The sequence below is a fragment of the Gymnoscopelus braueri genome, assembly GCF_963280865.1.
Source record: "Gymnoscopelus braueri genome assembly, chromosome: 16".
Classification (NCBI taxonomy): Eukaryota; Metazoa; Chordata; class Actinopteri; order Myctophiformes; family Myctophidae; genus Gymnoscopelus; species Gymnoscopelus braueri.
The window spans coordinates 42,943,605-42,958,882 of NC_137616.1; the positions used below are offsets into that span (position 1 = coordinate 42,943,605).

The 15,278-nt window shown below is 41.7% G+C and overlaps 1 protein-coding gene across 2 annotated transcripts in view; it reads left to right on the forward strand.

Annotated features, from left to right (window-relative positions):
- Positions 1 to 15,278, forward strand: part of LOC308103561 (atypical kinase COQ8A, mitochondrial-like) — a 38,028-nt gene that overhangs the window by 10,913 nt on the left and 11,837 nt on the right. For both annotated transcript variants that reach the window (XM_080453599.1, XM_080453598.1), the window contains exons 2-7: positions 5,583 to 5,682; positions 6,362 to 6,444; positions 7,155 to 7,402; positions 8,468 to 8,651; positions 9,150 to 9,216; positions 14,545 to 14,619. In XM_080453599.1, coding sequence (XP_080309725.1) covers positions 5,589 to 5,682; positions 6,362 to 6,444; positions 7,155 to 7,402; positions 8,468 to 8,651; positions 9,150 to 9,216; positions 14,545 to 14,619 — 751 coding nt within the window. In that variant the 5' untranslated portion in view covers positions 5,583 to 5,588. The remainder of the gene's footprint in view (positions 1 to 5,582; positions 5,683 to 6,361; positions 6,445 to 7,154; positions 7,403 to 8,467; positions 8,652 to 9,149; positions 9,217 to 14,544; positions 14,620 to 15,278) is intronic.

Here is a 15,278-nt window from a genome sequence, read left to right on the forward strand (position 1 = left end):
TTAGGTTTAGGCATAGTTCCTGTAAGGTTAAGGTTAGGTTTAGGCATAGTTCCTGTGAGGTTAAGGTCAGGGTTAGGCATAGTTTTTGTGAGGTTAAGTTTAGGGTTAGGGTTAGGTTTAGGCATAGTTTTAGTGAGGTTAAGGTTAGGGTTAGGTTTAGGCATAGTTTTAGTGAGGTTAAGGTTAGGATCAGGGTTAAGGATAGGCATATATATAATCACGCCCACCTGGGCAAAACACCAAAGAAAGAGGGAGTCCCATCCCAGACGGCCTCTCTACCCATTTAGCTATGCATTTTTGTGAGCTGATGTTGGCCGAATGTTCTTCACTTACATGCCTATATGGCCAGAATAGGGACGCTATAGGGTTTGTGCGGTGAAGAAATGGTTTTGATGTTGTCACAAAGTGGGTGTGTGAACAGTCAGGCACAAAGTCAGCAAAAAAAATATGAATAATGCAAAACAGAGACCGAATGTCCACCTTCTGTGTGACTGGGAATGTAGAAGTTACAAGCAACAATACATTTCAATATGAATGTGTACTACTGCTGAACAACTTACATATTGGGAAACAATATTTTGCAAGAGGCTTCTCTGTGAGATGTTATCGTCTCTTGTCGGGTGGAAACCTCACATGTCCAAAACTGTTACTTTTCAGGATTCAAATACAAAAAATAGCAGATCTACAAGCTCAAAATGCTGCGTCTCGTGCTTGTGGACCTGCTATTTTTTTATGCTTTTGTGTGACGCTGTAATATGATCAAGTAGGGCATTAATTTACGTAAAAACGCAAAAAGTTAGAATATGGAGATAAGAGGTTTCTGCAACGTTATTATGCATGTTTATGGACGAGGAACTTGTGTTGTGTTGGCCGTGTCAGCCATTGACGGCGCCATGTCAAGAAGTAACGTTCTCCCCGCTTCAGTCTTGAGTGTTTACTGTCTAATCAGTGTGAGTCGCCAGTGAATGGCTGGTTGATGCCCCACCTTCTGTGCGAACACACCGATTGGTTCAGAGACCTTTCGGAAACACGTTGTCCTATTGGCCCGGAGCCCTGCATTGTGTTGGGATTGCGTTGGGGCATGTTGTCACAGCCACAGAAAAAGTTTTAAGACACACACACGCGCACAGGTGCACACACACACACACACACACACACACACACACACACACACACACACACACACACACACACACACACACACACACACACACACACACACACACACACACACACATAGTTTAATAGTTTGCAACAGAATGGAATGCAGAAGTGACACTTTCACTTTTCAAATCCGTGTCACACAAATGGTGGGTCAGCAGCCAATCTCGGCTTGCGGAATTGTGTGTGTTGTACAGCAACATTGGAATGACAAAAGTATTTACATGAGACTTAAGTAATGAAAAGATGTGGTATTTAAACGTATCACATTTAGTCATTTTTTCAGCTTATACTCATATGTTTTACGGTACAGTGGTATGTGACAACATGCATCTTTTTATGTTCAGTATATTAACCCATTAAAACCGGGAATGTATCCGTGTCATTTAAAAATGTTAAGTTGGCTATTAGAAAATAGTAGATATACAAGCTTGTACATCTGTTATTTAAAAAAAAAATGTGTTTGAAAGTTTTAATTGAATAATTTTGAATTACGAAAAAGTTTGAGAACTACTGATTTAGAAAACATTTGTAGAATCGGCATCAGGTCTTATAGGCACGTTTTGGTAGGTTTTGAACCAAGCACTACATGGATTTGCACCGACATACATTTCTGAAATCCTTTGCCCTCTATTCCACCTCCAGGCCTCTTACAGGTCCTCTGACCAACTGCTCCTGTCTGTCCCTCAGTCCCTCAGTTAACAAAAGAACCTGACACCTAATTTTAACGCTGAAAATAGCAGACCTACAACAAGCTCACAAACACGTCACAGATGCAATGCATTTTGAGCTTGTAAAATCGGCTATTTTTGGCAAACCAAAACCAGGCTGACCGTGCCTTCTCTGATGCTGCTCCAAGGTTGTGGAATAGTTTGACCACTTTCATCAATTTAACTGCCTGATGCATTAGATTTATATTATTGCCTGACTTGTATTAGAATGGGTCAAACTAGCAAAGATAAATCATACGTTAAACCATGTTAACCCATTAAAACCGGGAAAGCATCTGTGTCATTTTAGATTTTAGCTATATTCGTCGCTGTCCGACAGAAACCAGCTAACCAGCTACAAAAATATTGAACCAATGAAAAGTATTACAAAGCGCTTCTGATAAAACCTCCTAACTCCATTGGATCCTCAAACTGTAGACCAAAGCAGCTAACTCCACCCCCTCTCCCCTGCCTGCCACACAGAGCAGCTGCAGGGTTTACTCCCTAATTCATGCGTTGTGATGCATTGTGAGCTTGGAGATCCATTGTCAGCTGTTCTTATCAATGATGGACAAAACCTCCTAACTCCACTTGAGCTGGATTTGGGTAAAGTGGTGATAATATATTGACACATCTGACAATATATAAAGTCACAATACCAACTTTGATGAAGCAGTATTGCTTTGTTTTAAAAAGGCTTTCTTCATTTCCTGAATTATTTTTTTTAGTTTATAAATTTCCTGAAATATGAACATTTTGGAGTTAGCTGGTTTCTGCCCGACAGCTGAGATATATAGCACATTGGTTGGCTATACAAAAATAGCAGATATACAAGCTCATAGCGCGTCACTTCGTGCCGTGCTATGAGCTTGTAGATCTGCTATTTTTGAAAAATCATGAAGATTTGTGCAAATCTTAATATATGTAGTTTTTAAGCGAATGTTTTTTTAACTCAAATTTGGGGGTCTTTGACATGAAACAAGTTTGAGAACCACTGATATAGCAACATGAGTTTTTCTGAAAACTGTTGGGATTTAGAAGACATTTGTAGAATGGGTTAAAAGTTTAAAGGACTCAATCTGCAATTCTTTCAACTTCAATAGCTAAACATCACAATTCTACATATTGTGCTAATTGTTCATGAAGCACAGCACTCATATAGGGGGCTCCTTTAACACTGTTACACAAATCACAGGTTGGGACTTAGCCCTAACAAAAATGTGAGATTCAGATCTGTTGTTGCTTTAATCCCTGCATACTACAGTACAGCTGGGTTGGGTGAGGGGTCACAGCAAGCAAAAAAAAACACTATTTCTGGGTCACAGCTGAAAGGGTTTGTTCACTCCCTACATAGGTGTAAATAAACACACACACATAGAAACAGCTGTATGGGGGGAAGGTGGTGTTAAATAGTACCTTAAGTCAGAGATGGACCAGCAGCACTGACAGAACTGAAACGGTTGAGCAGCACGAGGACCTATGCTTCTAACCAGAGCCTGACAAATAGGAGCAATAGGAACATTATTTGACTTTCTTTGACCAGATCAGGATCAGCAGGTATGCACCCAACCTTTTTACTAGAGAATAGAACAACAGTGGAATATTTAGGTGCCTGCAGGGTTCATTTCATGTGTATTTTACGATATATTTACCTGTTTGCTTGTTGATTGGGTGTGTGTTTCTCCGAGTTAGTCAAGTTAGTTATCCAGTTATACAGTTATTGATCTGTTTGTCCATTACTGAGAGAGCGCCTGGATTCTGAAGAAGTTGGCTGAAGGCATACATAGTGTCTTAAAACCTAGTTAAATGCTTTTGTTGTACAAAGGTGTCGCTCATTGAAGACAACAGCCTTTTTTCTTCTCGTGTTTTTCACTTGAAAAGCTGTTATTTCGGTCAGATAACTCATGAATGAACCCCTTCCAAGGAATAGGTCCTTTGGGTTCCAGGTGGTCCCCAGCTAAATGTGGCATCACGATCACTTTAAATTATGCTTTTGCTATTTCAAAACAGCAGATATACAAGCTCATAGCGAGTCACTTCGTGCCGCGCTATGAGCTTGTAGATCTGCTATTTTTATTTAAAGATCTTGATCATTTGTTGCCAAATCTGTGTTTTACATGATCAACTAGGATGCAATATAGTTTCATGTCTGCAGCTGAGGGTCAGGAGCTTTACATCTGTACGGATAGCTTGCACCCTATTTGCTGCTTCCTCGCTGACACTTATCTATCTATATCTGCTGGAGGGACAATTGGTCTGCGATGTGATTATTCATTCATTATTTCATATGGCCTGCAAATCTACAGGAACACCTGTATTTGAAGCCTCTTGTTCTCTGTCCTCACGCTGTCTGACTAGATGATGTGATGAGGATATTCTATTTTAGAATGTAAGAACCAAGTGGTACTACAATATATTTGATTTTGGCGTCCAGGCTCTGCTATGTGTTATTAGATTTATACATATAAAACAAACCCCCCCAAGGGAAAACAGAACCCATAGGTCAAGGGTTCCCAAACTTTTCAGCCCCCCAAAATAATCATATTTGAACTGGGGAGGACCCCCCACCCTGACAAGCACTTGGAATTATAAGCATTACATTTAGTTTGACCCGGTTCCACAGATAAATATTGTGAAAAAGCCGATCTACAAGCTCACAAGCTTGTAGCTTGTAGATCGGCTATTTTCACAACGTTTGCTTACGTAATATTTGACAATTTGGCCAATTTGTTATTAAAAAGGTCTTAAAATTCATTAAATTGTAACTTTATAAATGTGCAGACACCCTGTACACACTTATACTGTATATTATACCCCCCCAAATAATTAGCAGTTTGGGAACCACTGCCATAGGGAAAGCAGAACCCACTGGTGGTGCTGTGGTGGGGGTGGTGGTGGGTGCAAAAAAAAGAAAAGAAAACATCCCAACCTTCAGTGACAGTGAGAGGAACAACAACAGTGAATGGGGGGGGGGGGGGGGTCTTAAATAGAGCGCCAAATTGGTCAGCTGCTTGACACGTCAGTGTCAGCTGTTTGACACGTCACATAATGAATCACCCGCATAATGGTGTACCACGTACTGTAAACCTCTCCATCTGCCTGAACTAACTCACAAGCTACGCGTCATTTTTGTTAAGTGACAAAGTATAAATGAGGCTTTATCATTCTCTCTCTCTCTCTCTCTCAGGTATTTCATGCTAGGTTGCACCATGTTACTGATTAAGATATTTGACTCCAGCCCCTCCCCCCCTCCCATTTTTCTCCTTGCCATTGTCTGCATGCAACATGTCTTTCTCTACCTACAGGCCTACTGTGTTATAGCAAGTTAATATATTATTGATGATGAAATCTATCTCTCTCTCAATCTCTCTATATCTCTATCTCTCTCTCTATCGCTCTCTCTCTCTATCTCTCTATCTCTCTATCTCTCTCTCTCTCTCTCTATCTCTGTGTCTCTCTGTCTCTGTCTATCTCTCTCTCTTTCTCTCTGTGTCTCTGTCTCTCTCTCTCTCTGTGTCTCAATTTGTTTTCATTATGCTGTATTGGCATGACAAGCGTTCTCATTGCCAAAGCATTACTGACATATACAGTTTGATACACAATAATAGTAATAATACATATTGAGAACAAAATAATAGAGACAAGATAAGGAATAAAAAAAATATTGAATGAATATCTCTCTTAACTCTCCCTCTCTCCCTCTCTCTGCAGTCTATAATGGCAGGTGACATGGTTTTAGTGATGCGAGGTCTGGCCAAGGTGAGCCAGGCGCTCATGGAGACTCAGGCCAACGCCCTGCGCAGTGGCACAGGTACAGTACGGACCGCTGGCATTTAAAAATCACACTCTTACTCCCCTCTATTAAGGGTGCGTTCGGATATAAGGCACCGAGCGCACTGGTCCAATACAAACCAATGCGTGAGTGCGCTCCTGGTGCGCATATCCGAACACACCCTAAAATGTCTTTAACCCATTAAGACCTGGAACTGTGTAATTTTTAGACTTGAGCTAAAAAGCATTATTTTACACTTTGGCTATTCAAAAATAGCAGATCTACAAGCTCATAGCGCGGCACTCGGTGCCGCGCTATGAGCTTGTAGATCTGCTATTTTAGAAAAATCGTGAAAATGTGTGCAAATCTTTGAATATATATATTTTTAAAGTATATTTTTAACTCAAATCGTTGCTTTTGGGGGTCCCTGGAACAAAATATTTTGATGGGGGTCCACGGCCAAATACATATAATTTTGGGGGTCCTTGACATGAAAAAGATTGAGCACCACTGATATAGAAACATACGTTTTTCAGAATACTGTTGAGATTTAGGAGACATTTAGAATCGGCTTCAGGTCTCAATGGGTTAAATTGGTAGAGAATGTGAAACGACATCCAGTTAGAATCCAGTGTTATGAGTGCATTATAATATATATATAATATAATGCATTACAGATGGGACCTTGAAGTAAAGTGTTCTATTCTCTCTATCACAGGGATCCCAGCGGTTGGTGCAGTGGCTGAACAACTCCAAATGACTGCTGAGCAAGGCATCGCCGCTGCTATGATGACGATGCAGGTGTGTGTGTGTGTGTGTTTGTGAGAATTGTTTTAATCGAGGACATTTAACCACATAAGTTGTCACACGAAAATGGTGAAAATGGCAGCAAAATCGGCTATTTTCACAATTTCTGAAAATGTTTAAATGTATTTATCAAGTTGAATTTGGTAAAAAATATATTATTACATAAAAAGCATTATTTTATGCTTTGGCTATTCAAAAATAGCAGATATACAAGCTCATAGCGTGGCACTCATGAGCTTGTAGAACTGCTATTTTTGAAAAACTGAAAATGTGTGAATATATATATATATATATATATTATTTTAAAGCGAACATTTTTAACTCAAATCTTTGCTACTGTGGGGTCCCTGGAACCAAATATTTTGAGATGGGGGGGGGGGGGGGGGGTCCGTGACCAAATACATGTAATTTTGGGGGTCCTTGACAATCATGATAAAGTTTGAGAACCACTGACTCAAAAAACTATTTTGGAAAACATTTGTAGAATCCCCAGAAACAAAGCTTTGAGTAAAAAAAAAAAATTTGCACACACTTTTTTTCAAAAAATAGCAGATCTACAAGCTCATAGTGCGGCACTCGGTGCAGCGCTATGACCTTGTAGATCTGCTATTTTTTAATAGACAAAGAAATCCAAAGAAAGACACAAGTCCTATGACTACTTGTTGAAGAGTGCGTGTGACGTGTGTGTGTGTTTGTTTTACCAGGGGCTGACTGGTCAGCAGCAGCAGCAGCAAACGTCGTCGGAATTCGACTCGGAATTCGAAGACTTCCCACAGGTAGACCCGGAGATGATGGCCCAGATCAGGGAGCAGGAAGGGATGATGAGCGGCGAGGAAGTGGTCGACCACACAGCGTTCGCGGGAGGAAGCGGGAATAAGTCGTTGTTCGAGGGCTACAAAGATCCCAGCTCACAGTTCACCGGACAGACCAGGTCCTACCACCAGGACCCCAGGTATAGAAACTACTTTCTCGACTGTCTCTTTCACTGTCTGTAATATGCTCTTGGGCCAGTGGTTTTGGCCTGAGACCCCAAAACGTCTCCCGCAAACTAGTGAAAATAGCCGATCTGTGAGCGTGTAGATCTGCTATTTTCACTACTGCTTCAAAGGTTTTTAAACAATATATAATTTATGGAATTTCTTTGAGTTATTAAATAAAAAACCAGGCGGAAAGCCTGGTTTTCTTTCCGAACCGGCTTGTGTGATCCTGTCTCGGGGCGGGATACGGATATTAGTTGGGGAAATTGTCCTCAACTGATAGCCGTATCTGGTTGCCGGTTGGGCACCGCAATGTCATTATTCCCCACATGAATGCTGAATAGAATAGCCTGGTGTCTCCTGTCACTACGAGTTAGAATAAAACATGGACACACCAAATGATGTTGCTAGACCAAGATGTATTTGAAGAAACTTGCTGGATGCATAAGATTTCAGAGGTTTATGAGTAGGCCCTACCACTATTTTCGGGAGCCCCAGGGCAGGAATTTCAGGGAGGCCACGAAGGCCATGGCCGTCGTTGCCCCTCAGTCTGGCCTTGTGCCTCTCAAAAAAATGGCCTGCCCTGAGGCCATGGTGCAGATAGTCTACACATTAAATTCAATTAATTATTTCAATGGACTAAAATCTTTTTTTATTTGATGGCCTCTGGCATTTGGCCTTTGTGCACTAAAAAAATGGACAACACCAAATATGCCCCTAAAATGACAACATTTACAGCCCAGGCTATATCGGTATCCGCTGATTCTCACTAGACCCGGAGCAGAAAACTACCAAAGGAGTTGATCCCAGACTAGAATAAAACGGTTCTCAAACCTTTTCATGTCAAGGACCCCCATATTGATATGGATGTGGCCCGTGGACCCCCATCGGAAAACATATTGTGCTAGCCACCCCCCATAGAAGATTTGTCAAAAATTGTTCGAAAATAGCCGATCTACAAGCTCACAATGTTAGATCCACCGGTTTTGTTTTGCTTTCAGTTTAATGCAGATGAACTAACTGTATTCTGATCCTGCCAGGCGTCTCCTTGGCAACCAGAATGTCTTCCACCACGATCTGAGCAGGCATGTTCTCAGACAGCCCTACTACTGGGACATGGTCAGGCAGTACCATCAGGACCCTACGGTGGGGGGGCTGACCGCCGCTGACTTGGAGAAGGCCAGACAGGGCAAGAGGGACACCAGCAAACCGCACAAACAGATGGTATGGTTGCACACAAACACACACACACACGCACACGCACACGCACACACAAACTAGGGCTGTCAAAATTGGCCCAAAATGTAGTTAGAATATTCTTTATTATAAAAAAACTATCTATTTTTTATATGAAATATTGTATTCTGTTAAACTTGATTTAAAGACCACAGATGTCTCTCTCTCTCTCTTTCTGCTGAGAAACATGCTCTCTTGCCAGATCAAATGAATCATTCATACTTTATAGCTTATTCTATTGCCTCATTTTATAAGGTTATGTAATACCAATTATCCACACACACACACACACACACACACACACACACACACACACACACACACACACACACACACACACACACACACACACACACACACACACACACACACACACACACACACACACACACACACACACACACACACACACAAAGCGCCTTTGTTCACACCACTGTACATGTTCATAGAAAAGTATTTTAAATATGTCCTCTCTGTCTTCTCCAGTTAAGCGAGAGAGCCAGAGAGAGGAAAGTGCCCGTCACACGATTCGGAAGACTGGTGAACTTTGGAGGTAAACAACCTGTCTGTCTGTCTGTCTGTCTGTCTGTCTGTCTGTCTGTCTGCAGGGTCTGACAGATGGTGCTCATGGTTGTCTTGTGTGTTTGTCTGTATCTGTATTGAACATGCTGGTCTACCAGTGTGAAACCACACCTCTCTCTCTGCTCTCCTGCCTGTCCACACTAGCAAGGCGTTGCTGTCAGGCAGAAACCTCTTATCTTATCAACCTTTTTGTATTTTCCCGTAAATGAACGCCCTATTTGATCAGGCTACAGCGTCACACAAAAGCATCAAAAGTAGCAGTAGAGTTTTGAGCTTGTAGATCTGCTCCTTTTTGCTAATTTTCGATTTGAATCCTGAAAAGTGAAACGTTTTGGACATTATGAGGTTTCCACCCGAAGGATATTTCGCAAAACACACATTTCCCTCTGCTGTGTCTGAGCCTGGAAACAACAACAATTATAGTCCATATTCACACGGCGGCCATTTTGGAATTTAACATTGCGTTGCTGTGGCAACTGGGGTGGCAACTGGGGTGGCATTTCATTGACTTAATGGCAATATGGCCGCCGTGTGAATATGGTCAATAGCGCTGTATACTATGGTATGTGGGCTAAGCTTAGGTTTTTTTTTTTTGGGAGTTGCACAGAGGTTGTTTATTCTTGACAAAATTCTTGATAAAATTCCTGCTCCCTGCACTTATTCTTCAGGTATGCTGGTGTGGAAAACCACTCTCAAAGAGATACTGTACGTATTTGCAAAATGTAAAAAAAAAAAAAAAAGTCAGAGGACCACCTGTTGAAAACTCCTGTACTAACTGCATACACTTACTGTATGTACACAACATTTGTTGAAGACAGGTTTGTTATGAAATATCTAAATATTGAGTCAAGAAACCTAAAAACTGGGGTGCACACAAAACCCCAAGTAGGTCATGAAAAGTGCCCTAAAGTCGAGTCATGCCACTCAAAATAATCAAGTTGCTCCTGATGTGAATGCACCTCAACAACCAGGATGTTATAAAGTAGTCAAGATAATGTGGCACTTTGATGAGACGGTCAGAGGGAAGGGGATGCAAGTTGGGCAAAGACAAAACCATCATTCATTTAATGAGCTGTTGTGTCTGCAGAAATACATTTTTTTAAGAAATCGGTATATACACCGTATAACAGTAACACCCAAGGCTCATCATCTAGGAGGAAATGATATGTCTGCGGCACTCCAACTTTAACCTTATAATCCTCAGGTCATTTCTGACCCTATACGTTAACGCCTAATCCTGGAACCGTCTGCCCTTGATGTTATTCTGTTGTTATAGGCTTGTACCAAGGTCTGTCTGCTCTGTCCACTCAACAACAACAACATTAACACAACTCTTCTTGAGAATTATGCAGACATACTGGAAAGGGATTGTTCTTTACCGCATAGATTAGATTAACTGAATCCAGACAATTAAGCTGCCTCATGGCGTTGGCCTTCCTATAGACCAGTGGCTCTCTCAAACCTTTTAATTTCCACGACCCCATAACTCTCAAAAGTGACAGACATGTTAGGGTCCATTTAGAACCCCCTCAAAGAACCCTGAGGGTCCGTGGACCGCACTTTGAGAACCACGGCTGTAGACCCAAAAAGACAAAACAAGAACTTGAGACGCAGACAGAGAGAGATGAACAGAGATGCCAGACAAGGAGAGACGTTAGAACCAGAGAGCAGTGAGCTCTGGGCTGAGTTCTAATCCTGGTGTGGGTTTGTGCTGCTCACAGATTACGCAGGTTGGTTAATCTTCTGTTTGACCCCAATGGCTGGCCTTGCAACCTGTGTGTGGGCGTTTTCTGTGTACATTAAGAATGGCAGGTGTTGCCCCGAAATAGTCTCACACACACCGGTAGCGACGGTGATTTGTGCTGACCGCCGGTCACCCATTACCCAACAACAACGCTGGCTTGTGCACTGTCAGACATGTCCATGCTGTATATGAGCATATTGGCGCTGATGTCGGCATGTCCAGCATACCTGTGCGGCCAAAAAGAAAGGGTCTACACAACAGCGTTATGCTCCGAAATATATTTTACCGTGCAAAACACACACCACGTTTTGACCGAAACTATTTGGTCTTCGACAGGTGTTGCGCCCGCCACAGGCTGACCCACAGACACAGACCGCTTGCCTCAACTTAAAGTTTTATTGCAGATAAAGTATAAATGAAGGCTTTATCGACTGCGTGGCACTACATGTTTGTAGTGGTTAAGGTCATGGCAGAGAATGACTGTGTGGAGTGGGGGGGGTGATGACAGCTCACTATACCCTTCTCTCTCCTGGCAGTGTTAGGTGACACAGTTACAAAGTGCTTGTGTCCGTGTCTAAAGACAGTAAAGTAATCCAATAGCAACCTGTTCAAAAACAAGTTCCTCTTGAGGGATTAAAGCGACGGTGTTACTGGCGTGCTGTTAAGAACTGTTTCCACAAAATCTTCCTCTGTTTATCACTACATTTTGGGGCTCCCACCCCCCCTGATCTATAATTAACGGTTATTTAACATAATAACGCCCACTAAGTTTGAAGCCACTTCGTGGCCATAGTGACAGCAACGTTACAGCGGTTTATATGTTTGTCGCTGTGAAGTTATTTAGCTAATCTAGCTGATTTTGTGGACCAAAATATTTTGAAACAATATCAAATGTATTATATTTTGCCCAATCTACAGTATAGCCCCATTTAATAGGACTATATATTATAGCTGCATTACTCTATATAGAGTTTAGTTAACAATTTTAATAGTTTATTACCAATCCAGAGTTTATTGTAGAGCAGCGGCTCTCACATAAATATAGCATTCAAAGTCAACCATGTCTCCAATTGATTCTGATCGCATGAAAAAAGCATCAAAATCCATTCAAGCTCATTGCAGAGACACTATACTGTGTATACAGTATATATCCTTCAGTCCCATCCAGCCATAATCACCTGGTCATGGCGTGTGATTGATGGCAGACACCTGTGCTGAGTCAGACAAAAATACAAGTCAAGGATTCCACAGACAGAACACACTGACGTGTGATTGGCTGGGGGATTGGCATTCCCCGCCCCCCTCATGTTGAGATCAGGTTATTTATGGTGGGTGTCATCTGTCTGAACTGTTTCTCTCTAGCCCTCTGCCTCTCTGTCTCTCTGTGTCTCTCTCTCTGTTTCTCTCTCTCTGTCTCTCTCTCTCTCTCACACCCTTTTTGCGTACCGTGTTGACGGTGACGGAATGTGGACGTTGTAGACTCCACGTGGTAACTAACCTTGTGCAATTTCAAGATATACATGTAATTGGGCACAATGTACAGTGTACACAATGTAAGTGAGAAATTAGAGTAAATTACATTAACCATAGTCAATCAACGACAGAATAAATAATGTATGGTCTCAGATAAACTAGGATCCAGGGTAAACCAAACCTTGCATCTGTCTAAACAACATGCTGTCTTAACCAGTTTTCTCATCCTTTTTGGCTCTCAGTCTCAACCGCTAAAAAACATATTGGCCAAGTCACGTTACTCCCCTCCTTCAGAACTCATCGATCAAACCGCATACACGCATTGAAAAAACACGCTCGTGCACACCTACAGAGCTGCAATACTCATAACAATAAATACAATGGCAAAACCAGCTATATTAGTTACAAATTAGGGCTTTAATATACTGTAGGTACATTTTCTTAAACAGGCTGTTTGAAAAGAGTAATATTACAACTTACTGGTTTTTATGACATGGTTGGACATGATGTTATTTGTGTTCTTGTCTTGATGTTGTCCATGGCAACGCAGAGATCATCCTTCACTCTAATTAGCTGCGATCTGTATTTGTCGGGTTGAGAACTCATTTATCCAAAACTGTTACTTTTCAAGTAGCAGATCAAAATGCGTCGTTTCGAGCTTGTGGATCTGCTACTTTTGATACTTTTGTGTAGTGTGATCAAGTAGGGCATTAATTTACGGGGAAAAAAAACTATGGAGATGAGAGGTTTCTGCCCGACAGCAACAAAATGTCAGTGAAGAAAAGGTCAGTCAGGTGGTCTGTGAGGGGGGAATGTGCATCTGGCCATGTTTGCGCAGCAGAATCTCCATTTGATTTCTAACTCCTGCTGGTAATTAGTCGACGCCTGAATGTCTTAACTTGTTTTGCATTCCTCACTTGCGGTTCGAGGTCAGGTGTGGTAATTTTTTTTGATGGATCTTGCCTTGATGGAGATGTTCCATATCTCTGACTGGCTTCTAAACAAATGTTTCCATACTTAGGTAAACTTTTTGGCTGTTGTCGTATAAGATGTAAATCGACTTTGGGTACTTAGAAAAGCGCTATATAAATTTGAGCTATTATTATTAAACGTTTCTTAAACTTTGGCGGGGTAATTTAAGTTAAGTTTATGGGGGAAAAAGGGAGTCTCGTCTCCCACGTGGAGCCTGAGTGATCTGTCTTTAGTATACAGTCACACGCACACACACACACACACACACACACACACATATACACACACACGCAAACCAACATTCACGCAAACCAACACACCGTATATCTGCAAAGTATAACTAGCAACTAACAAAACTTAATTTACATAAGGTAGCAGCTATAAGTCTTTCTCCCTGTGATGGGTAGATGTTGACCAGCTCGGCTAATGCGGTAATGCATGCATGCGCGCACGCACACATACAGTGTCTCTGCCTCTGTGTACTTCAGCATCTCATTGTTGACACTGACATTTCAGATGCTGGCTGAGTAACCGTTACCTAATGTAGTGTTACATAAGATGGAGGGGGGCTGGGAGGGTCACACACACACACACACACACACACACACACACACACACACACACACACACACACACACACACACACACACACAAATGCACACCATCTCTCTGTCACATTTCTCATGTCCATCCGTCTTCCCTCTCTCGCTCACTCTTTACTCGTTAGGCTACACTCAATCGTACAAACGCACGCTTTTCTTTTATAGCATGCACTGTGCACGCACCGGCACCGTGCATGCACCACCCTACGTGCATCAACAGGTTTCTCTCAGCATACCTATGCAGGGCCTATCATCACATTTGCTTACTTAACCACTTAAGTAAATACAGGCGTGAGTGAGAATTGCGAAAGTACCTGATCTACAAGCTCAAGTTGTGAGCTTGCAAATCTGCTATTTTGGAAAAGATATTGATCAATGTTGTTTTGATGTCGAAGTTTACCATTTTGTTACTGTAGAAGTAAAAAATATAAGTTTAAGACATACAACACATACAACACATAAATATTATAGTAAAATGTCCTAAAGTATTTGTGTGTGTGTGTCCTAGGTCTTGCCGTCGGCTTGGGTTTCGGAGCCTTGGCAGAAGTAGCCAAGCAGAGCATGAGGTCCTCTGAGACAACAGGTAACACATAAACATCCACACACTCCCTCATGTTTCATTCTACACTGCTCCTGCTGAAATTACAGTACACGGTACAAAAGCAGACGGTCATATATATAGAGATCTAGGCCCAAGAGTTCAAAACTTTTAGTCCCTATCCAAATGGATCAAAGATTTGGATTTTGGGATCAGATATTATTTGATTAATCAAACTTATATTTCTTTTAGACATAATGTTTGCTTAGATAATTCTATGATCACAGATTCTATATCAAAGTGCTCCCAATAATGTTTTGGGAGTTTTGAACTCTTGGGCCCAGGTGATCAGGCTGTTACGGTTATACAGAAGAGAAGTTACTGTGAGTGTATTTATGTGAACAACAGTCAGTCAGTGTATGCGCTCAAATCGGCCTGAAACTTACCCAAATACGGAGTCATATCATATGTCATAGATTATGTCATAAGTATGAGGAACTGTGCCAGTAACCTGATAACCTCTTAAATAAACAAGGAGTCATGTATGAGCCCACTAATCCCCAAAACACAGCTGTGACCCAGCAAACTGGTAAATCTGCTGTGTGTGTGTCTGTGTGCGCAAGCACATCAGTTGCATTGTAACTGAGTTGCCTAGGCAAGTGTCTATTTGTGTGTGTAAATCTCTTACTGCTGTTTTGAACTTC